Source organism: Anolis sagrei, chromosome 1 (assembly GCF_037176765.1).
Source record: "Anolis sagrei isolate rAnoSag1 chromosome 1, rAnoSag1.mat, whole genome shotgun sequence".
Lineage (NCBI taxonomy): Eukaryota > Metazoa > Chordata > Lepidosauria > Squamata > Dactyloidae > Anolis > Anolis sagrei.
Window position 1 is genome coordinate 285302814 of NC_090021.1, and position 24091 is coordinate 285326904.

General features: G+C 40.0%; 1 protein-coding gene across 3 annotated transcripts in view; it reads left to right on the forward strand.

The window, feature by feature from the left end:
- The window catches only part of RGS6 (regulator of G protein signaling 6), a 282343-nt gene that overhangs the window by 19431 nt on the left and 238821 nt on the right, over positions 1 to 24091 (forward strand). For all 3 annotated transcript variants that reach the window (XM_060761517.2, XM_060761526.2, XM_060761535.2), the window contains exon 2: positions 2348 to 2441. In XM_060761517.2, coding sequence (XP_060617500.2) covers positions 2367 to 2441 — 75 coding nt within the window. In that variant the 5' untranslated portion in view covers positions 2348 to 2366. The remainder of the gene's footprint in view (positions 1 to 2347; positions 2442 to 24091) is intronic.

The window sequence follows — 24091 nt, forward strand, 5'->3', positions numbered from 1 at the left end:
GGATTTAAAACATTTAGTATGTATATGAAACCCCTTTAAATCTTCTCTGTATATATCATATCTTTCTATCATCATCTCTAGTGATTAACTGCATTCATTTTGGATCCAGGACAAACCTGAGAGATGTGCTATTGGTTTGCTTTTTAATCACATATATAAATCTATATCTGTATGACAGAATGAGAAAGAAACAATCTGGACATCAGACTGTTTTTCTTGGCAAAGTTCTCTTGTGCAAAGAGAAGAATCTTTGCACAAATAATGATGCTTTCTTAAATCTCAAAGGGCAACAAAGAGAAGGGGTCAGCAAAAGATAAATCTGAGTCTACAGGTAGCACTCTGGGCGATATGTACTTCTACAATGATATTTCTATTGTGAATTACTTTCCAGAAGAGTAGAGTCATGGATAAATGAAACGGTCAGTGCTGGTCTTGCAGATATGGGGAGTGGGTCTTACTGTAGTAACAATAAAATGATTCAGTGCTTCCCAGGAATTTTAGTGCTGAAATGTAGAAAACTTAAGGTAACAGGCAGTCTATTTTTTGCTTGGAGGGACCATGGCCTCTGTTCAGCTCTGATACTCAAAACAAATTCCTAGGCTCACAATTGCTTATTGCCAAGTCTGTGTATTTGTCTCCAGGCTTTGATTGATGGCTCTTGGGAGTTATATTGGGGGCAAAACAGATATTAACTTGAAGCTCACCACTGTCATAGAGCAATAACCAAAAACAGGGATGAAATAAAGACAGATGATGCCTGTGTCTTGACAGCAATTTTAGCTTTTTGACAAAAAAGTACTGTAAGCATATCTATTAGGAAAGAAATCTTGTTCAACACAGTGGGATCTATTTCTGAATAAACACAATTTAGAATGCTGGCTGGCAATGCCTTTTGTGCATGTTTATTGCTGATTAATAGTCCAGTAGTGGGTTGGTGGTTAGAAGATAACTGTCTTAACAGTTATCTTCTAACTCCCTGGTCTTGATCGACATGGCCACTGGGACCTGGAGAAAGCTGCTGCTAGAAAGCTTAAACTGTGGATGAAGCTTGTGGGAAGCTTACTTTCTTGGAATCTGCCTTGAGCCATTTTCTCCTGCTTTCTCTTTGAGAGTATGTTTGTAAATATACCAAATACTAAAAAGGCACCTATCTCCAGTGATGTCTCATCTCTAGAAAAACAAACACTGTGCTATTGCCCCTGGAATCTACACCTATTTGGGGAGCTTTTAGAATTAGTCTGCTGTTGTCAGGTCAAAAGATTTCTCTGTGTCAAGCATGCAGATATTATTTATGGCCCTAAGTAGCAGATAGTGGTGGAATGGGGAGGTGAAGGGGAAATCAAGCACAGAAGTACATTTTAGAGGAAAAAATTAGTATGAATTTTAATAGTTAGAGGTAGACCCTTGGTGCCACAAAGAGCAGCGGATCCAGACATGAGTTGATTAGTACTCACTCACCCCCAATCAATTGGGAGAATTGTGAGATGGTAGGATATAGGAGAGAGATACAAACCATTACATGGACCAGCTCCCAATTGGGCATATTCCCAAAAGCCCACTCTGGAAATCCTAAAAATTGGGGGGGGGGGGGGAGAGATATATAATAGAGATGCATGCCCCACTTACAATCTTCTGTTGGACTGGATTCAGCCCAATGCCCTGACTGTCTTACAGTAAAGTAGTCACAAAATAACATGGAAGTGCAAACAGTCCAATATTTCAATGAATCATGTATAACAGTGATTGTAGCAATATATAGAATCTGGAATGATGCAAGGCAAGAGGTTTGGACTGGATAGCCCTTGTGATCCCTTCCAACTCTGTGATTCCAAGAGTTAAAGGTGTACCTTTGTATCCAGAGTGACCAGGCAGACCAGAGAAGGAATGGCCCCTTCAGATCTTCTAGGGCAGTGGTTCTCAACCTGTGAGTCCCCAGGCCTACAACTCCCAGAAATCTAAGCCTGTTTACCAGTAGTTAGGATATCTGGGAGTTGAAGGCAAAAACATCTGTAGACTCACAAGTTGAGAACCACTGTTCTAGGGAATCCCTTTCCTTGGTCTGGCTGCTGAGCAGACTAACAAGCCCAGCCAAGTGGAAGATCCCAGCATCTGCTGTTCACTGGAAAGGGGAAGAACCTGTCACATACTCCACTGCTTTCTCTATGGGGTGCACATGAGACTCTGGGCAAGGTCAGGGTCTTCTGTGCAAAGTGGGGGGAAAACCACTGATTGCATTTTTTGCTTGTTCTGCTATGTATCACACATTTGATTTTAGAAGCCCCCTTCTTATATTCCCTGACTTGATGTTTTTTTAAATCAAATATTGTCCTTGTCTTTGCATCCTCAGGTGACGAGAACTATTCATCATGGCCCAAGGATCCAGCGACATGGAAACTACTGATCAAGAGGAGAGCTCTCCAAACATGATTGTTTATCGAAAGGTAAGGAGTAACTTCTGTGTTTAATTTTCAGGTAATTTATTAAGGAAGCATGGACTCCTTTAAAAATACCAATATTTCAAATGATATCCTCATATTTTACATTGTAGGTCTTGTTTTCCATAATTTTTGTCTGTAGTTGAAAACATAGCTTTCAGAGGAGAAAATAAAATGTGTTTTGACTACTGGTTAAAATAGGTTGAACTCCTTGTAAAAGTGATTTTGTGTATTTTAGATATTCATCTATCACTCATTTTCACCACCCGTGCCAGCAAAACAGTGTGTAATAAAATTATGTAATCTGAACATAATAAATGAAAACAACATTGTTCTTTAAAATCAAGACAGAAACAAAACTCTGTCAGTAAGGACTGAACTACCTTGACTTCTTTTGGGAAAGACCTTCTATGTCTTATTTTTGTTTTACTGAATCCTGTCCAGCCACAACCAGGATAATCCCAAGACATTTTAGTGGCTTGAAAGCCACCGAATGGATTGTAATTCAACTCAGTGTTGGTCAATGAACTAAAAGTTGAGATTTCAAAATAAGCCAAATGGTCCCCCCTAGCCACTCTTCATTTGTCCACCATGCTGTTTTCAAAAGGATCCACTATGTGAATGTTTCAGTATACAGGCAGTCCCTGAGTTACAAATTTCCGATTTGCAAATGACTCATAGTTAAGCATTGGGGTAAGACAACATCTATCCCTAGGAAGGGAAATTCAGTCCTGAAAGAGTTACTATGGGGAAAAGAGGTCTCAACTGATGCTTTATCACCAATCCTTGTTTCCAAAACAAGCCAAAAATTTCCTAATTATATTATCACAGGGATAGACAGTGAGTTGAAGTCTTCTGAACAGGGACACAGACAGCAAAACAAACACCACAGGAGAGTTAATCCTTCCCTATGCTATCTAAAGTTTGTTTGTATGTACATACGTATGTACGTACGTGTATGTGTGTGTGTGTGGGGGGGGGGGAGCTGGAGTTGCACTTAAAAATGTATCTGTTCCGACTTACAAACAAATTCAGTTTAAGAACAAACCTATAGAACCTACCTTGTTTATAGCTTGGGGACAGTCTGTTTAGTTTAATAGTTGCAATTTTGCCACCACACAAAGAAAACAACAATAGGCATTTTGATACATTGATGAATATTTGGCATTTTACACTGGATAGTAATATTTTACTGATCATCAGTAGTTACATTGCTTTTGGGTGCTAAAGGAATGCGAGTGACAGGACTGGCCTAGTTCATTAGGGTTTTCAGCTTTATCAATTCTAAATGCCACCTGGTAAGCTATCAATTGAGTTTTCTATGATACCCAACTGAAACCTAGTATATTTATATTTAACATTCAGAATCAGTATCATCTTATTTTTTGTATTATAGATGTCATAACCTCTCATTAGATAACATTAAATGTTAGCATAGATCTCCTTCTTGGTTTCATAGACTGTATTTAACTGACAAATTAAGATGATTTGAGGAGCAATTTGGCATCTTCTCTTCATGGCAGGTCTCATGAGGTGGCATACCAGAATCTTATATATCAGTGAGAGAAACTAAAGATTTGGAGATTAAATACACATAGATCCCATTCTGTGCCATTTATTGTCTTACACAAGATCACATTAATTTTAAATCATAATTTCTTGAGAGACTCTTCTTTATGTCACATTCCAGGAGGGTTTCCTCCCTATACTACACAATTATAGCAATATGATTTCATTTTAAAGGCTGTGGTTACATGCAACTCCGCCTCCCCGCTCCCCAGATCTCGGCTGGTGCTGCACAGAGTAACCTGGCGGGCAAATCCCAAGATTCTATGTGATTCAAGTGGAATAGAAAAATAGAAAAATTTCTGCCACAAGTGAGTGAGTTTCGCACAGAGCTGTTACCAGCAATCTATCCTCTGCTTCAACCTATATACTCTAAATATTCATGTAAAATTCTAGAATTTTTTGTTAAAAATCAACCTAAAAAACTCTGATTGACATAGGTCACATCTGCACTGACACTATAATGCAGTTTGGAACCAGTTTGGACAGAACCAGTTGCACTACACCTCATCAGGGGCGGGTTTCTATAAAACGTTCTACATTTTGCAGTTCTGATTTTGCCTTGGATCTGGGATATACAGGGTTCTGTCACAGCACATTTCATGACTTAACTTGGATTTTCCTGCAACTTTTAAATGCACTGTATCCCCTATAATGTGTGTGCAGCATACATTGGTGGTGTGTGTTTTGTGGCCATTGCAGTTTCAAGTGGTCTTGAAGGCTCATTACACTGACAGTGTAGATGGGGCAGATCAAGAGCACTGTACGTTAAGGTAAAGGTAAAGGTTTCCCCTTGACATTAAATCTAGTTATGTCTGATTCTGGGTGGTGGTCTTCATCTCCATTTCTAAGCCGAAGAGCCAGTGTTTTCCGCAGATACCTCCAAGATCATGTGGCTAGCTTTACTGCATGGAGCACTGTTACCTTCCCGCTGAAGCAGTACCTATTGATCTACTCACATTTTCATGTTTTCAAACTGCTAGGTTGGCAGAAGCTCGGGCTAACATGGGGGCTCACCCTGCCCACAGATTCAAAGCATCGAGCTTCTGATCAGCAACCACAGCTTAGCTGTTTAACCCACTACACCACCACGGCACTAATAGTTAACTATACCTTAACTACTGACAAAAAGGAACCACACCTTTTTCTTGACTAAAGTGGAGAAAGACAAGAGTCCATCTCTGAACCCATCACTTACCCACAAGTCATGTCAAAATCCGCAATTTTGTTTCCAAAATTTATACATGAGATCGACATATATATGAGCATTTACGGTAACAAGGTTATATTCCCTTATAATGAATGAGTTGTTTTGGAAATGAAAGAGGTGAAGAGTGCCACTAAAATTTAACCGAACAACTATATAAAATATATTAATTTACATTGTAATATGATATGCAGGGTTTGGGATATTTTAGGATGTTAAAGTGAATTTGCCACTTAGAGACTAACTTCTTCATTAATATGTGTTCATATATGAAAACCTGATTTAAAAAAAATCCAGAAGACAAACAAAATGCATTAATGGTGCTGGATATTTCCTTCCAATCACCCGGAAATAGAAATTGCATATGAAACCAGATCAGTAATCAATAAATATGTTTAGCCACATCCTGGAAGAATTGCTGAGGTTTACTACCACTGTCAGGCACAAATATTATTTACATACACACAGGATGATCCTGAATTTAATCTGTCATGCCTGGAGAGAAAAAAGAATCAATCACAACAGTAAGAGTGTTTGCCTTTGGCCTTTCTTGTTAAAAAAAAGGTATCAGATGTAGTTTACACATCAACTAAAACGAGAAAATTCACAAAAGACATGAGTATGTGTTCTTCACAGTTCCAAAATCTTATTATCATAGGTTTTGTGTCATGGCTGTGTTAAAGTTATGAGACATGAAGCATAATTTATTAAGAAACAGTTCCATCAATTCCTTATTTTTCTTCCTCCTTGATTCTCTGTATACATTGACTTTACCTCCCATTTGCTGATGTCCCTCTTTCAGAGGACCATCTAGGCATGGAAGGACTGGCAGGATTTAAGTGCAGTATTACATGTTACAAGTTGTAGTTTCATTGTAAATGATTGCTGGTACTAGCCATTATCATAATGCAATGTACTGAATATTTTGTTATATTTTGACACGTGTAGCGTGGTAATGAAATAGCTGTGTTCCAGAAATTTACAGAAAAGTTGGTACCAGAGGCAGAAATAACATGGAAAGAATGGAGCTAGTTTCCTACATCATAAAAAAGGAAGAAAGAAGAACTTTTCAATCTCTTTCCACATTTTTTTAAAATTCAAAACTAACAATGTGTGCATATGAAGTGAAACAACAAGGTCAATTAAGACTTGCCGAAGCAATCAAATGCATTTTGAACCTTGTAGAAGTTTAATGTATTGTCGAAGGCTTTCATGGCCGGAATCACCGGGTTGTTGTAGGACCTCACAACCTCTGAGGATGCTTGCCATAGATGCAGGCGAAACGTCAGGAGAGAATGCCTCTAGAACATGGTCATATAGCCCGAAAAAATCTACAACAACCTTGTAGAGGTTACTTGAAGGCTTCTTCCAAAGTGTCTTACTCTCTTTCATCAGCCTCTACTTTTCTTAGAAATTCCATTTTGTTGTAAAATGTATAGATCAATGATTTGTTCCTAACATGCTAGGTGTGGTTGGTGAGACAGTGTTACCTCCTTTCTCCTTTTCTGTGTGTTTTGCTCTTCACATATATTCCGTAAGGGATTCTGGAGCCTACTGTTGTTTTTGTTGCCTGTTGTAAGCAGGCACCCATAGATGCAATAAGCTAAAGCAAAATCCCAATGGTTCCTAATTCAGGGCCCATACAGACAGGGCCCAAAGGCGCAAGCTTGTGCTCTTTTACCGGAAGCGTCCAAATGACGCCTCCGGTTAAATCGAATTAATTCAAGATAAAGCAGGTAAACACTGCTTTGCCCCAAATTAATTTGATACCTGGTAAGACCCAGATCTTATAAAAGATTTGGGTCTTTCCAGGTATGGGCCCAGTGGATAGGGCCCGGGGACTGTGTCACATGACCTCCAGGCCCAATCTACACAGCTCTCTTGGGTTTTTCATGCTGTATGATCCCTGAAAACTCAGAGGGTACCAACCTCCTCCTCACCCCCACCCCCAAATGCCTTATAATTGAAAAGAACTTACCAAGCTGCCATTAAGGTCCTGACAGAGTCCTTCTGGCACATAGAAATCACATGCCAGGAGGAGAGCAGAAGAAAAACTGCTTCTCACACCCCCCCCCCCTTTCCTGGTGTGTAATTTCTACATCCCAGGAGGACTCTGGCAGGACCTTAATAGTAGCCAGGTAAGTTTTGTTTTTATTTTAAGGCCTGGGGGGGGGGGTTGGGTGTCTGGGTGCTCTTCCAGAAGGTACAGGGAGGGCATCTAGACACCCCTCCAGGAAAGTGCAGATTTTGGGAGGAAGTGTGGGGACTTAAATGTGCACCTAAGCGGGTTTCTTAAACCTGCTTCATCATGCGTTCAGTTCTATCTGGAAGTGGCCTCCAGCTTATTGCCTTGCTTAGTGCATTACATTGCTGCAGCCAAGCCTGAAAGCCATTTTTTCTCCAGCCCTCCTTCACCACCTGCTCAATGCGAAATGCAACACATACACAAACATAAACAAGAAAAAAAAACCAACACAGAGGGCAAGAAGGAGAAAGATACTGCACAGGTATATACAAAGGAACATCTTTGTGAGAGGCTTCTTAAACAGGTATATCTGGATTGATTTCAGCATAGAAATTCCAAGAATTTAAAGCAGAGATGGGGAATCTTTTTTTGCCAAGGCCCATTTGGATATGTATAATATCATTCATGGGCCATGCTTTTATTTAGTAATTAATTTTATTATAAATAAATAAATATAAAATTCTACATTATTATAAGTTATAAAATTATGTATTAAAATGGAATCAAAATTCCAAAGGCAATGCAACTCAGGCAGATTCCAGTGCATGCGCATGCTTACTGGCTTTGGCTTAGCTGGCAAAAACAAGAGCAGAAGAAGCAAAGAACGCCTGCCTGAGGAGAGGAACCCAGGTTAACCAAGCAGCTTGGATTTCAACGCCAGTGGAAGTAATCAATGTTTTAAATGTATTTTGATAACAAAAATAATTTGAAAAATTGCTTGGATCTTCTCCTGGGGCTAAGAGAGCAAGATCCATTCAAGACAACAATTTATTAATAATTTATTTTAAAGAGGAAGGACTATGTGCACCTTCCTCTGGAATCTAATAAGTGTGATGATTTCAATAGATTGTAACCTACCCAAGGAAATTATTCCTGAAGAATTTATTTTTTTAAAAGGGGGAAGGGGCAAGCCTCCTCTGAGATTGTTTGCGACTTGCATAAGACAACTGTTAGCCTGGCTGAGAAGACAAACTCTGCTTAGTGTGGCCACCCAACCCTGAAAGCATTATGCTCTGTTGGGAAATTCATATTAAAATCACCACAGACAAAAATGGTTGAAATTGTCAAGTAAATGCGGGAGAGGCAAAGTCATACTAATAAGAACTCTATTATCCACTGGGGACAGGAAAGGGAGCAAGGAGGGAAAGGCCTAATTCAAAAATGGCAACCTGCCTTCCACGTCCTGCAGTGCTGCCAATTTAACAGTACACTTTATTCAGGCACAACAGACCAGGCAAAAGAATCCATGCAAATCATGGCCAGGGATCCTGAGTATAGAGTCATGCAGCAGCCCCCCACCTCCCAATCCAGCCATGAAAAGAGCAGAAAGCAGGGCACGGGGGGGGGGGGGGGGGGGGAGGGAAGGGAAGTTTTATAAAACCTCTGGCTCCACCATGTAAACTGTCTCAGCAGGGGCACACACCAGTCAGTCAAAGCATGGTCTCTATCCAGAGAGACCATAAAAGGTGATCCCTTACCCACAGCAGCTACAACTTGGTGGTCTTGGGTGGGAATTGTTTTGCTTTGATCACTGTTCTATCCCTGTATCTTGGATTTGGAACATACCCAACATTTGTATAATTGACTATTGAGGTATTTTTTGTTTACTGTAATATATTTATTAAAGAATACGTATCTGAGATTTAGTTTTTGCAAGAATTGTTGAAGGCACCAGGTCTGAGACAGTACTTGGTTAGTGTTTGGATGGAAGATGAAGAGCCAAACCACATGATCTCAAGAGCTGTATATATCTCCTGGGCTAGACATTCCCTATCCCTGGTGTAAACTATGCAACTGGACATCAAAGAGTATATTAAAATAGAGTTGGATAGTATATTCTTCATTTTTCATAGCTGTCTGGTTCTCTTGTTTTCCCACTCTCTTTCAAAGCATATGCTTTAATTTGAACTTGAAGGGAATTCGATTGTATTGGCTTCCCCGTAGGTGCTGGAGAAAACAGGCACATTAAAAACAACAAGGGGGAGGTGTGAAATATTAAACAAGGAAAAAAGAGAACATCAGTCAATTTCTCCTGACTGTTTCTTGTCCTCGAAACCTAAGCTGTGCTGATTGCATTGCTCATTTTAGTATTGTTTCTTGAATCCAAGTGGCCCAGAGCTCATCAGAATAAGCATTGTGTAAGGGCCAAGGAAACATGCTTTGTGCTATCTATTCAGAAAGTAAATCCTGTCCCTCCACCATCAGAAAGATATGGATAACATTTGAGCTAGTTCAGGGGAACCAATAATTGAAATGCATTTTGGATAAATTATGTTTTGATTAATTTTATTCTTTATAATTTCTTTGCCATTGTGAAATTAAAAGTGTTTCCTGAATATACAAGTTACCATAATACATTTAGGCAGCATCGTTATCAATTATCAAAGTAAAAATTTTGGGACTAGCAAACATTACTGAATCAAAGATACTCTAAATTCATTAGTGCTCTTAGATCTCAAAGGCTGACCCATAGTATCTTGCCACGCTTCAGTCCTCAGTGTAAAGGGAAGGCATTTCAAATTAAGAATTGTACTTTGGGGTATGTCTGAGTGAATATACAATTATATCTCAGTGAATGATGTACCTGTATTCCAGATGTACTTCTTAAATCAAAATACAGGGGGAGACATATGCATTTCTAAGTATGGAATTCCATTGATTGACTGGAAGTTCACAGTGAGCACCGTCTGTCCTCCACAGCATATGGCTCTTAGTTGTGCAAACAGGGCTTCAATAGCTAGTTGCAAAGCCTGGAAGGCTTCCTATGGACACAAGTGGTCCATCAAGTAAAATATTCTTGAGCCATTCAGAATTTTAAAGCAACATTTGTAGTCAGACCCAAAATCAGATAGGCAGCCAGTACAGTTGATATGGTATTGAAATGATATACTCTTAGTGCTTAACTCCCAAATGTCCGTCTGTATTCTGCACTATCTTCAAAACAGTCTTAAGAAGGAAATTCACCTAAATGTTCTAGTTTGAATGTAACCAATTTTTTTTTTGCCATCAATAGGATCTCAGCTGATTAATGATCCTACGCTTATAAGAGATGCTGCATCTGTTCTCTCTCCCCCAGTTTATGTAATTCCATCCAGAACCAGTTGAAGGCCCCCATTTTAGATAATTGGCTTCTCTGCCCATAGAACTTTTTTCTTGTCTGGATAAGGGAAGTAAAGAGATATTAAATTACTCATTTTTGATGAGACAGCCTGTTGACAGTTTGTTAACCACTATGAAATTTCTCACCTCTAGATGCAATGAGACAACAATAACTTTGTGGACTAAGTTTCTGCAAGATGTCTCTGCAAAAAAATCAATGTCTGAAGCAGGTGCAGGAGGCCTGACTGATTGAACAAAACATGCAAACAGCCCATTTCATCCTTCTGGTTTGTTTTTTTTAAGTCAATGCAACTTTGTTCATTCGTTCAGTCGTCTCTGACTCTTCGTGACCTCATGGACCAGCCCACGCCAGAGCTCCCTGTCGGCCGTCACCACCCCCAGCTCCCTCAAGGTCAGTCCAGTCACTTCAAGGATGCCATCCATCCATCTTGCCCTTGGTCGGCCCCTCTTCCTTTTGCCTTCCACTTTCCCCAGCATAATTGTCTTCTCTAGGCTTTCCTGTCTCCTCATGATGTGGCCAAAGTACTTCAACTTTGTCTCTAGTATCTTTCCCTCCAGTGAGCAGTCGGGCTTTATTTCCTGGAGGATGGACTGGTTGGATCTTCTCGCAGTCCAAGGCACTCTCAGCACTTTCCTCCAACACCACAGCTCAAAAGCATCGATCTTCCTTCGCTCAGCCTTCCCTAAGGTCCAGCTCTCACATCCGTAGGTTACTACAGGGAATACCATGGCTTTGACTAGGCGGATCTTTGTTGCCAGTCTGATGTCTCTACTCTTCACTATTTTATCGAGACTGGACATTGCTCTCCTCCCAAGAAGTAATCGTCTTCTGATTTCCTGGCCACAGTCTGCATCTGCAGTAATCTTTGCACCTAGAAATACAAAGTCTGTCACAGCCTCCACGGTTTCTCCCTCTATTTTCCAGTTGTCAATCAGACAAGAGTTCTTTGTCCCACCCTGGTCATTCCACAGATATATAAACTCATTTTCCTAGTTCCAACAGAACTCACTATATCTGAGGATGCTTGTCATAGATGTAGGTGAAACGTCAGAAGAGAATGCCTCTAGAACATGGCCATATAGCCCAAAGAAACCTGCAACAACCCAGTGATTCTGGCCATGAAAACCTTCGACAATACATTTGGAACAAGATGGAATGCAGTAACAATCCAAAGGCCATCAGATGGAACAAAGGTTCTCGACTGTATTATTCTTGCAAAGGAGGATGGAGCCACTAGAATCCCTCATTTCCAGCTTAAGCCAGATAACTGAGAAAGATACTATGATATATTCTTTAGAAACTGTGCGTGTTATAAACAAGAATAATGCCTCCATTATTTGGAGTGCACTAAAAACTGTATACTGAAAAATGTAACATACAGGAAATATCTGTCTGTTCATAGAAATTATTTGCAGTGTTAACATGTGCACCACATGTTAACAATCCTAGTCATCGGCGTTTATGCAAGTTTATTTGGCAACTGAGAATATGTCAATCACACCACTGGAAAGATTTACATTGCAAGTAGCTTTTCGCTGAGGCATACTCTGATAGAGAGCGCAGGAAGTAGTTTATCCACCTGTCTTTGATCTCTGTGCAGAGCATACTGATGCAGTTGCACCTGCCTCGTGTTTGAGCAGCTTCCCTGGCAACTGGAATATACGCATTTCCTATTCTGTCACTATGGAGGGACTAACCCTATTAAATCTACAGCTGTCGCCAAGGCATTGTTTTTATGTTTGAGAGCTGAGTCAAAAGAAGTGTTGAAATTGGCGAATAGTAATGTTCAGGTTCTTCTTGGACCTTAAGCATCTCCAATTAAGGGCCTACTGTCCTATAACTTCAGGATTTTTTCTGAAATTCTAAATCTTACAGCAATTGGTTTACCTGCTCGTGTGAGTGACTTACTCTTGTGAGAATTCAAAGGCACAACCATGCTAATGTGGATCAGTATGTAAAAGGATCTTGTAGTATTTTTGAGACTAAGAGAAAGAAGTTGATAGCATACTGTTTCATGGACTTAAATCTCCGTCATCTGATGAAATTTACCTGCCTCTAATGATATAGACTTGTCTAGAAAAGCTTATACTATTTACTCTTGGGACCATTGCTAATTTCCAATTTGAGGGATCACAAAGAATTGCAGTGGATATCTAGGAAAACAAGAATTGTGGGAAGCATATTTTTCATTTTATAGAAATAGCATTTCAGTTCTAACATGCTTCCCTGTTTCAAATGTTCAAATACAGGAATAGGATCAGAATCTCTTTTGAAATGTTATGCTCATACAACTATGTGACAAATTAGTTTTATAGACATGAAAAAGGAAGCATCACATCCAGTACAAATTAGCTTTAAAAGCTATGCATTTCTAGTATAGACTGTCTTAGGAATATATGAGGAAAATAGTATTTGTGCATTGTGGGCTATATGTGTGTGAGTGAGAGAGAAAGAAAGAGAGAACACTTCAGAATTTATCAGGATTAAGCTGCAAGGAGAAGAGAAACATCAGAAATAAGATGTGGGAACTTAGAGGACTTGAAGTCTAAATCCACTGCAAAGAAGACACAAGATGCAAGTGAAAGGGGACTCAGAGGTATATAAAAACCGGAGGATCAGAAAGATGTGACTTAATGACACAGCTGTAGCAGAACTGGTTAGAAGAAGGCAAAAGTCTGAGGTAATATGTCAAGAGGGATTTAATGTAGCTAGGAGGCATTTTTCCTCTATGTAAATCCCCGCTGCTGTTTCGGATGGATAAGACAGGTTGCTTTGATTCTCTGAATGGAGAAATTTCAGATCAACTGGGATTCACACCAGTGTTGCAATCTCAAGAGACAAAAACAATGTGCTGAGTTCACAGTATGCTTTGACATCTACTTAGGGAGTCAATGGTGGATTCAAATTATGGGGGAGGTGGGTGGGAAAGCTCTCCAAGGTTAAGAAAATGATAAAAATGTCGGTGTCTCTTGGTTTCCTGTGTTATGGTAGGAGTAAAGAATTATATGCAGTAATTTATGCATATGCCAAATGTAACCTTCCTAATCATTCATATGGTAATTAATGGAGAGACATTTGGCGTAGTAATTTATCATTTGTCCCATTAATGTTGATTGACCTACCAAATATTTTTTTTAAACTGTTCATAAATGTGGAACCAATATATGGTTCCACACCTTTCTTTTGTAAGGACGTTGATATTGCCATTACAAATGTAATAGCAGGCTTTTCTAGGTCTCATTGTTGACTTGTTTCACCAGTAGGAGTCACATGAACATAGAAAGTAACTAGGTATTCAACACATTGTGTTAGATATGTTAATGCTAAAAGGCGTGGAAGAGCTCAGGACATTTGAGAGGCAAACTCATCCATTTGGAGAAGTTTAGTCTTCCTTTTTTGGCATAACATTGGCAGAGTATAAACACAACGGATGGCTGAGGTATAAGATAGCTTGCTTTTAAAAGATAGAGGCAGAGCTTAAAAGCTTACTTAATGATTGATCACAGGACCCCCTTTTAAAACATGCAAAGAAATACACATTCAGTATGCCAGAAAACAAAAGACTCCACATAAACTGGTTGATGTAATTAAAACAGTTTACTCACAAAAACTTGTGTAAAGGGATCACATGGGTACAGCTTACCTTCATTGAAGATAAACAAAAAAGTATAATCCAAAGATAGATGGTAAAAGAATAGATTTCTCTAGCTTGAATGTAGGCCTAAGAAGATCAGGCCATGCGGCATTCAATCTACATGCGGGAAGGGATGACAGTCACTCTTCTGAAACAACTGGGGTTGAGGAGGGAAGCACCTCTCTTTTATAACCTTTTGACTTTAAAGGACTGCCTATGTGACTTGCAGTGCGACCACTTTCTGGAAGATGCCCGAAGCCCCATGCAAATGTTAGTTGAGTGTACCATAAAAGTGACAGGAAAGGAAGTGAGGTAACACAGAAACATGGAGACAAGAGAACCATTTCAATGTGCATGCAAGATTGCTAGATTCCCAACATATTAACTAGGTGTTGTTTTATACCAAATAATTAGCACTATGATCCTGTTTTAAGTGCCATGGCTGCATCCCATGGATCCCTGGGATTATAATTTCATGAAGTACTAGATATTTCTGGCTGAAATACCCCTCCACAAACTTCAGATTCTCAGGATTTCATAGAATCAAGCCATGGCAGTTGACAATGGAATGCTGCACCACCGGGGGCTCCTCTCTGAGGTTTAGAGAATGTGATATGTTCAAAAACATCAAGTGTGGTGTTCATAACTGAGCAGGGATTCAAATGCTAGTCTCCATAGTCCTAGTTCAACATTTAAACCACTACATTATGCTGGCTTACACACCTCGCTAGCTAGCATTTCAGTACCAGTAACCTACTACCTCTTTAGGCACCCTCTTAAAATATTGTTCATTTTATAATTTGTTTAATGACTGTCTAGTTTACAGGATACATACTCTTCATAAGGTAATTTATAAACAAAGAAATTCAAGCACATAAATATCACAAACAAAATAATGACAGGAAATTGTAAATAAAACAGCAATCACTTAATAATTACAGGAACATCACAGTAATCAAACTGCAGACTAAATGATTGGTAGTATTCTTTAAAAACCATCAGTGAGGAGAAAATTCTAAAAATAAGGGGCCACCAATGAGGAGGCAGTTCTAATGAAGGTTACTGTTCATGGAGAGCTTTTGGCATATTCATATTCTCAAGTAAATAATGCCTAAATACCACTAATAAAGATGTTGAACAGATGTTGAGTTCTGTCCTAGCCAGGTGCTGTTTAGCATATTTCTTAATTACTTTGATGAAGGTTTAGGGGGTATGCTTATCAAGTTTGCAGATGACACTGAATTAGGAGGGATGGCTCCAGAAGACAGGATCAGAATTCAAAATGACTTCCAACAGATTAGAGAGCTGGGTCCAAACTAACAAAATGAATTTTAACAAGAAAAAAAATGTAGGCTACTTCACTTAGGCAGAAAAAATGAAATGCAAAGATATAGAATCAGTGTTGCTTGCATGACAACAGTCCATATGAAAAAGATCTTGGAGTGGAAAACAAGTTGAACATGAGTCAGCAGTGTGATGCAGTAGCTAAATAAGCCAATGGCATTTTGGGCTGCATTAGGAGTACAGTGTCTAGATTAAGGGAAGCCATGGTGCTCCTTTATGCCACTTTGGTTAGACCTCACCTGGAATACTGTGTCCAGTTCTGGGCACCACAATTTAAGGAAGATATTGACAAACTGGAAGGTGTCCAGAGGAGAGTGACTAAAATGATCAAAGGTCTGGAGACCATGTCGTAAAAGGAGCACCTTAAAGAGCTGGGAAGGGTTTAGCCTGCAGAAGAGAAGGTTGAGAGGAGACATGATAACCATGTATAAATATGTGAAATGCTGTCATAAGGAAGAGGGAGTAGGCTTTCTGCTGCCCTGGACACTAGGGCTCAGAGCAATGGGTTCAGGAAAGGAGATTCCACTTGAACATTAGGAAGAACTTCCTGACTGTAAAAGCTGTGCAGCAGTGGAACTCTCTACCTTGGAGTGTGGTAGAAGCTCCTTGCTTGGAAGCTTTTAAACACAGGCTGGATGGCATCTGTTGTGGGGCTTTGATTGTGCTTTTTCTCCATGGCAGGGGGTTGGACTACATGGCCCATGTGGTCTCTTCCAACTATATTATTCTATGATTCTATGCCATCAAGGTCACAGCACTTTTTAATGTCATATTATTCTCTTGGGTCTGGAAAAACTGTTGCATGTTTATAGGAATTGTCTTGAGTGAGTATTAACCTTCTTTTCCTAAGAATTTTAGAAACAAAAAAAGCATGAAAAAAGAGCTGATGACCTGGAAACAATCTCAAATTAAGATATGTCAGATTGATGAGGGCTCCTGAGGCATTTCAAGCAGGAGTAGCTGAGATTCTTTCCTAAATGGAAAATGAATGCAGTGCAGAATGGACTTCTTCCATTTCTTTTTCTATCTTAACTTTTCCCACTCTGCTGAGTTACCTGGTAACATTGTCAGGCAGCACTACTCCCTTTAAGTATTTATGAGTTTGTGCATGTTTTCAGAATGAAAACTGACAAAGAGAGAAATGGTTTTATTTTGAGTTCATGGCTGGACTTAAGATGTCTAAATTGAATGGAATACATACAAGGTGAACCATTCTGGCCATGAAGCAAAATACTGCATTTATATCCCGCCTTTCTCACCCTGGAGGGAACTCAAGGCAACCTTACAACAGGCAGCAATATGATAAAACAAAATCTGATTCACAGCCTAACAAAAAAAAACACTCTTTTTCTTGGTGTCTTGGTTTTTAGTCCTGTTCCTGGGGTTAATTGGGGCACTGATTAAGAAATTTGAACTGGATGGACCACAGCAGGTCAAGTTTCTAAGATATGGTTATCATGATTTTCTGTGGTCAAGAAGATGGCAACTGGTATATGGCATATATTCTGTATTTCAAGAGCTAAAGCTGATAGGGGACAACTGGTGCTATTCTTGGAATCAGAGGGTTAAATATACCCAGTAACAGGTCTAACAGTTGAATCACCAAAATGTGTGCTGGCCAGTGTTATTTGCTTTCTTAATAGTTGCTATGTTCAGGTGTTTTACTTTCACTACTTATTAATTCAGATCTTCCTTTTATCTTAAAATAGCATTTGAAATTTTCCTTGTGTTTTTTAAGGCCATAACAGAAAGAGGTATGTTGACCTGTTCCAAAATAGGTGTTTTTTCCTGTCTCAAGGAAATCATTTGTGTGTTTAGCGCATTGTACCATTGCTTCCTTTGATGACACTTGAAAGCTCTGAGCAATTGCTTTAGTCTCTAGATTGTATTCTGCACTGTCAGCTGGCTTTTGGCATCACATCAATAAGACTGAGCACTTCAGCAAATAAACCAATTTCAGATTAGGCAGGATTCAGCAAGAATATGGAGGAGCCCATGGATCTTTGCCATGCCCAAATAATAATCCTCCCTTGAAGTGAGTGGTAGAAAGTTTGTGATGTAGAACTCTTGCATGGCATGGGTGCATGGTTTACATGGAGTCCCTTGCTTGCTGTCAGAAACTAGGAATGGAAGTGCAGTCATCCCATCATATTCATGGTTTGGACTTTTGAAGATTTGATTACGTGCAGATTTAATTAAATATGTTTTTGCTAGGAATCTCTAGTACCACCAGTGTAACTTCAGGTTCAATGTCCCCCAGTCATGCTAGAGCACCTAGAGATGTCTAGAGAGAATCCTTCTAGGTCCACCAATGAAATTCTATCTACATCTTTCAGCAAAAGTTGACGTCAGGATGGAAGACCTAGAAATTCCTAGAGAAATGCTCTCTTAGGTAGGGTGAGGAAAAGGCAAATTCTTTATGCATGATTTTTCACTTTCACCTGTACTCCTAACACCACAAATGTGGGGGACTGATTGTACCATTTTCTATGTAGTACTGAATTAATTTAATACTAATATTGAGTCTAAACCTATGCTTAGCATCACCCCATTGCATTAACTGCTGAATGATAAGACAATGCTTATATAAATTCCATTAATTCAGTAGGTCTGCTCTGGTTGGGACAAGCAATTGAATTTATATTGCTTTTCTGTAGGGATGTAAACCCTTGCAGTTTTCATCCTTGCACTCAAGAACAAGGGGATTCCATAGAGTTCCATAGCAGTCATAGTATTCTAGCTACTGTTATAAATATTTTTGTGTAGTTCTTTGTGAAATATTTACACTTTACTAAGTTGTTTGAGGTGTTAAGCTATGCAGAACTATGCATGCCTTCCTGTGAGTAAAACTACAATTTTGTTCATAGAAAATATGTTTCTTATGCAGGATATGTTTCTTATGCACCCCTCACAGGATGACAATACTCGGCCGAGAGTTTTAGTAATCAACACAAGAATATAGGAGTCTCAATAGTCGGTCGGCACAGGGCTGCTGTAGGTACTCTTCCTAAGACAAACTTGCCAGTAACAGGAGGTTGGAGAATGCAGTCAGCCAACCAGATGGAAATAATACAACTCGGTCAACACAAACTCGGTCGGCACAAATAGTCAGTCAGCCAGATGGAAATAATATAGCTCGGTCAACACAAACTTGGTCAGCACAAATAGTCAGCCAGATAGTACAACACAGACTCGGTCAACACAGTCACACAGCCTGATGATGACAACACGGTTCAATCAAAACAGGGCCGACTCAAGCCGGAGCCGATGAAGGCCGAACTGAACTAGCAGAGGGCCGGTGCGATGGAGGACGGGGGTCTTGAAGTTCGGGGGACGGGGGGTCTCAAAGGGCGTCAGGACTCCGGAAAATACCGGAGTTGCAGCTGCGGGCGCCTCACTGCAGACGGGCCGCGGAGCAGGCCGGACCACGCATTGGCCCCGGCTGCGACAGATGGAGGATCGCGGCCCGCCTCCTCTGGAAGACCAGGCGTGGCCGCGCAGCAGCAGGGACGCCGAGGTCACGGCAGCTCGGCGCAGCAGGGCTTTTTGTATTCACAAAAAGCAGCTACACAATAGTTCTCCAGGGAGCAACAACATAGGCCAACATCACGAGTAGAGCCTAGAAAGGCAGGCTGATAGCAAGGTGTAGCTGGGAGACAGAAGTTCTTAAAGCCTCCTTTCCTGGCTTGCTTTCTCACCAGTGTGGGGGAGATGCAGCCAGGACGCCGACCCTCTCCTGTTCTTGCAGGCAGGCTGATAGCAGGGTGTAGCTGGGAGACAGAAGTTCTTAAAGCCTCCTTTCCTGGCTTGCTTTCTCACCAGTGTGGGGGAGATGCAGCCAGGACGCCGACCCTCTCCTGTTCTTGCAGGCAGGCTGATCTTCTGTGCCAGTTTCTTAGTGTAAGAAATTAATTTTCTGCATAGGAATCCTATTTTCTACACAGAAAAAGGCCTGTGCATTTCCCAAAGTCTAAACAATTCACAGCTGCTCTGTTTCTTTTGGAAGGGTTTTCATTAATATTGGGAAATCCATCATTTTGCCAGGAAATGGATAATAGTGAATATACTTTCAACTCCCTGCTTTTCTTTAGCTTGCTGCAGTTCTGGAAATATCCACATTCATGCTAACATTTTAATAAAAAATTCAATATGTTATTACAAATCATTGTAGTGGAAATTATAAGATTTGTTATGTTAGTCATTAGCAATAATATACTACTTTAAAATTTTAAAATAACTTAATTAAAATGGCAAAAACCAATTAAACCCTGCAACAAATTAACAAATTAAAGTAGTATGAAATATAAATTGATTATATCTTAATTAACTGCTGACTTTATTCTGATTAAATTAATGGATTTTAGAATTGTTCCTAATTTGGATTAATTATAAGTAATAAACTAATGTTTAAAGAATTCTAAACTTTGTGAAGTGGCTAAATAATACGCTAAGGCAGGCATCCTCAAACTGCGGCCCTTCAGCTGTTTGGGCCTCCAACTCCCAGAAGCACTAACAAGCTTGTCCAGTTGTCAGGAATTCTGGGAGTTGAAGGCCCAAACAGCTGGAGGGTCACAGTTTGAGGATGCTTGCTCTAAGGCCTCTTTCACACAGCTGTATAAAATTCACATTGAACTGGATTATATCATAGTGTGGACTCAGATAACCCAGTATCTGAGTCCACATTGCCATATAATCCAGTTCAAAGCAGATATTGTGGATTATCTGCCTTGATATTCTGGGTTATATGGCTGTGTGGAAGGGCTCTAAATTTCTAGTTTCTCTTTGTTCTTGGAAGCTAAGCAGTGTCAGCTCTGGTTACTACTTGGGTGTGGATCTGCCAATGTGTCCCAGATGCTGTAAGCTGTATTTCAGAGGAAGGAACTAGCAAAATCACCCTGAGGATTTATTTCCTAAGGAAATCTTATAAAGTTTATGGGGTCAACGTAAGTCAACAGATGACTTGAAAGCACATACACACAAAGATAAGCTTTGTGAATTCTACACAGTCCGAACCTTTTGAAGTTTGTGACCAACTCAGCACTTCTACTTACAATAGAGGCTACAGGTGACCAGCTGCTGGTTTGTTATTCAGTGATATTTTGTTAACCTCTGGTTCTTAATACATTTTTTCTTGGGGAACAATTCTATCTCTGGCATTAAATATTCTTAACTAATGCTGGGATTCAGTCCAAAGAATTGCTTTTTACTTCAGCTCAGCATTCAGGATATGTATCTCAAATTACTGCTGACAAAACGGACTCTAAATGCAAATCAATAAGCATTTTGAGCTATCATAAAATGAGCTCTTTGGGGGGGGGGGGGATTCATAATATTAAATTCAGAGGCATGTTCTCATAGCTGCTCCGAGTCCCTGTTGGGGGAGATGGTGGCAGGGTATAAATAAAGATTATTATTATTATTATTATTATTATGGTACAAATTATTAATGATTTAAAAGATGGATGGAATAGTATGGAGTAGTTTATTTATTTATTTCCTGCCATTTATAACCCGCCCTTTTCACCCCTGAAGGGGGACTCAGGGTGGCCGTTCACATACCCCAGCATGGCTTGATTCAGACATGACACCAAAATGATGCTCTTCTGTGCCATGAGTGAAAATACACACACATAACTTCAGTACAAGCCCTTCAATGCTGGACATAGTCATAGTATCCCTGCTTAAGTGCCTCAAGTAAAGAAGAACTCATTACCTTCTGAGAAAGATTTGTTCCACTTCATCAGATTCATATTAGTATTACCCCTGTTGTCTTTTATGTGTGGCTTTTCTATAGTTTATTTATATGTGATTTGTTATTTGTGTGAATTGGGAAATGATGAAGTGTGAATGTCATAATTTGCTCATTTTTGATATACAGTACGCTCCAGCATTCATGGGGGATACATTCCCAGACTTCCATGTGAATATTTAAAACCCTATTGAAAATAAGGCCTTGTGGCTCTGGAATACCATGCAATTTCAAGTCTGCTAAATTGTGGGTGCCTAGCTGTCAAAGGGTCCAATGAGACACAGACAGATTGAAGGCAAAATCAGAGGCATTTATTCTCCTTGGCCAAAAGAGATGTCAGTGCAGTCTGCTCTCCCAAAGACTGATATATCTCAATGCAAACATACAGAAATATTTGACAGTTCTTGAAAAGAAAGGCATTGCCATGCTAACTCTTAATTGGTTCAAAATGTAGTTGGCTAGGATCCACTCCCTGGCTGGTCTGGGGCTTTGTCTGTCCTCATAGCTGATTGACTCGTGGTGGGACAGCACTATAGATGAGGAAACTTTCCAGGATAAAATCAGACAATATTATGACAACCTTTTTGGCTTTTCTAAGGCCCCTTCTATATTTCCATATAATCCAGATTATCAAAGCAGATAATCCACATTATCTACTTTGAACTGGATTATATGAGTCTACAGTGTAGAAGGAGTCCTACTCACATGGAGTCCATGTCAATTGCCTTATATAATGATTTGAAGCATTGGCCCATCTAGTCCAGATTTTTTTTTTACACTGTGTTGTCGAAAGCTTTTATGGCCAGAATAACTGCATTGCTATGAATTTTACGGGCTGAATGGCAGTTATTCCAGAAGCATTCTCTCCTGTCGTTTGCTCACATCTGTGGCAGGCATCCTCAGGGACTGCTGGAAACTAGGCAAGTTTTGCACTGTTTGGCAGCTGCTCACTTGTATTTCAATAATGGGATTTCCTTATTTCTATCTGGAGATATTCTTTATGCTCTTTGAGTATTATTTTTCCTTACATAGATTATTTGTGTACACTTAAACTGCGCCATTACATATTTTGCTGTCATTATCAATAGTTTTAGAAACAGATTAGTTGACATAGGTATCAGATGAATCTCTAATGTGGTTGAAAATGTAATGTGAAAGTGGCATTTCTTATAGCTGTTTCATAGTGAGCTCTATGGATGGCTTTTCACTGTGAACAACAACAACAACAACAACAACAACAATAACTTTATTTATATCCCACCACCATCTCCCAAAAGGAGCAGCACATGATGGTGCCATAACTATAGAACTGTATTTTCCATGTTATAGAGCTATATTTTCTATGCTTCTGTAAAGCAAACTTAAGGAAAACGCGAATCTGTGGTAAATAGCCCATCTCTGCAGGCAATAAGCAAGCTAGGCAAGAGGCTGATGGGAGATGTAGTCTAACAATGTCCAGAGAACCGAAGATTCCCAGCTCTGCTTTAAATTATCTGCATGCCTTTGGATGACAGTAGTGGAATCTTAGACTTGAGCCTGTGAAAACAGACTAATGTACTTTGGTAAGACTACTCTATTTCTTGGCATTGGCTTCTAAGTGTAAAATGGGGATAATGAAATGGCAAAGAGGTGTGCTGATCTAATCAGATAATTGATCAAAGTAACTGTAAGAAGCATAAAGCCTTTCAAGGACATACAAGCTATGGACTGTCTGGTTTGCTCCTTGCCTCAGTCAGATTGTTTATACAGCATTTTCTTTAATTTCTTATGAAACAATACATGAATCATAGAATCATAGAATCAAAGAGTTGGAAGAGACCTCATGGGCCATCCAGTCCAACCCCCTGCCAAGAAGCAGGAATGTTGCATTCAAATCACCCCAGACAGATTGCCATCCAGCCTCTGCTTAAAAGCTTCCAAAGAAGGAGCCTCCACCACACTCCGGGGCAGAGAGTTCCACTGCTGAACAGCTCTCACAGTCAGGAAGTTCTTCCTAATGTTCAGATGGAATCTCCTCTCTTGTAGTTTGAAGCCATTGTTCCGCGTCCTAGTCTCCAAGGAAGCAGAAAACAAGCTTGCTCCCTCCTCCCTGTGGCTTCCTCTCACATATTTATACATGGCTATCATATCTCCTCTCAGCCTTCTCTTCTTCAAGCTAAACATGCCCAGTTCCCTAAGCCGCTCCTCATAGGGCTTGTTCTCCAGACCCTTTATCATTTTAGTCGCCTTCCTCTGGACACATTCCAGCTTGTCAATATCTCTCTTGAATTGTGGTGCCCAGAACTGGACAAAATATTCCAGATGTGGTCTAACCAAAGCAGAATAGAGGGGTAGCATTACTTCCTTAGATCTAGACACTATGCTCCTATTGATGCGGGCCAAAATCCCATTGGCTTTTTTTGCCGCCACATCACATTGTTGGCTCATGTTTAACTTGTTGTCCACGAGGACTCCAAGATCTTTTTCACACGTACTGCTCTCGAACCAGGCGTCACCCATTCTGTATCTTTGGATTTCATTTTTTCTGCCAAAGTGGAGTATCTTGCATTTGTCACTGTTGAACTTCATTTTGTTAGTTTTGGCCCATCTCTCTAATCTGTCAAGATCGTTTTGAATTCTGCTCCTGTCCTCTGGAGTATTGGCTATCCCTCCCAATTTGGTGTCGTCTGCAAACTTGATGATCATGCCTTCTAGCCCTTCATCTAAGTCATTAATAAAGATGTTGAACAGGACCGGGCCCAGGAAGGAACCCTGCGGCACTCCACTTGTCACTTCTTTCCAAGATGAAGA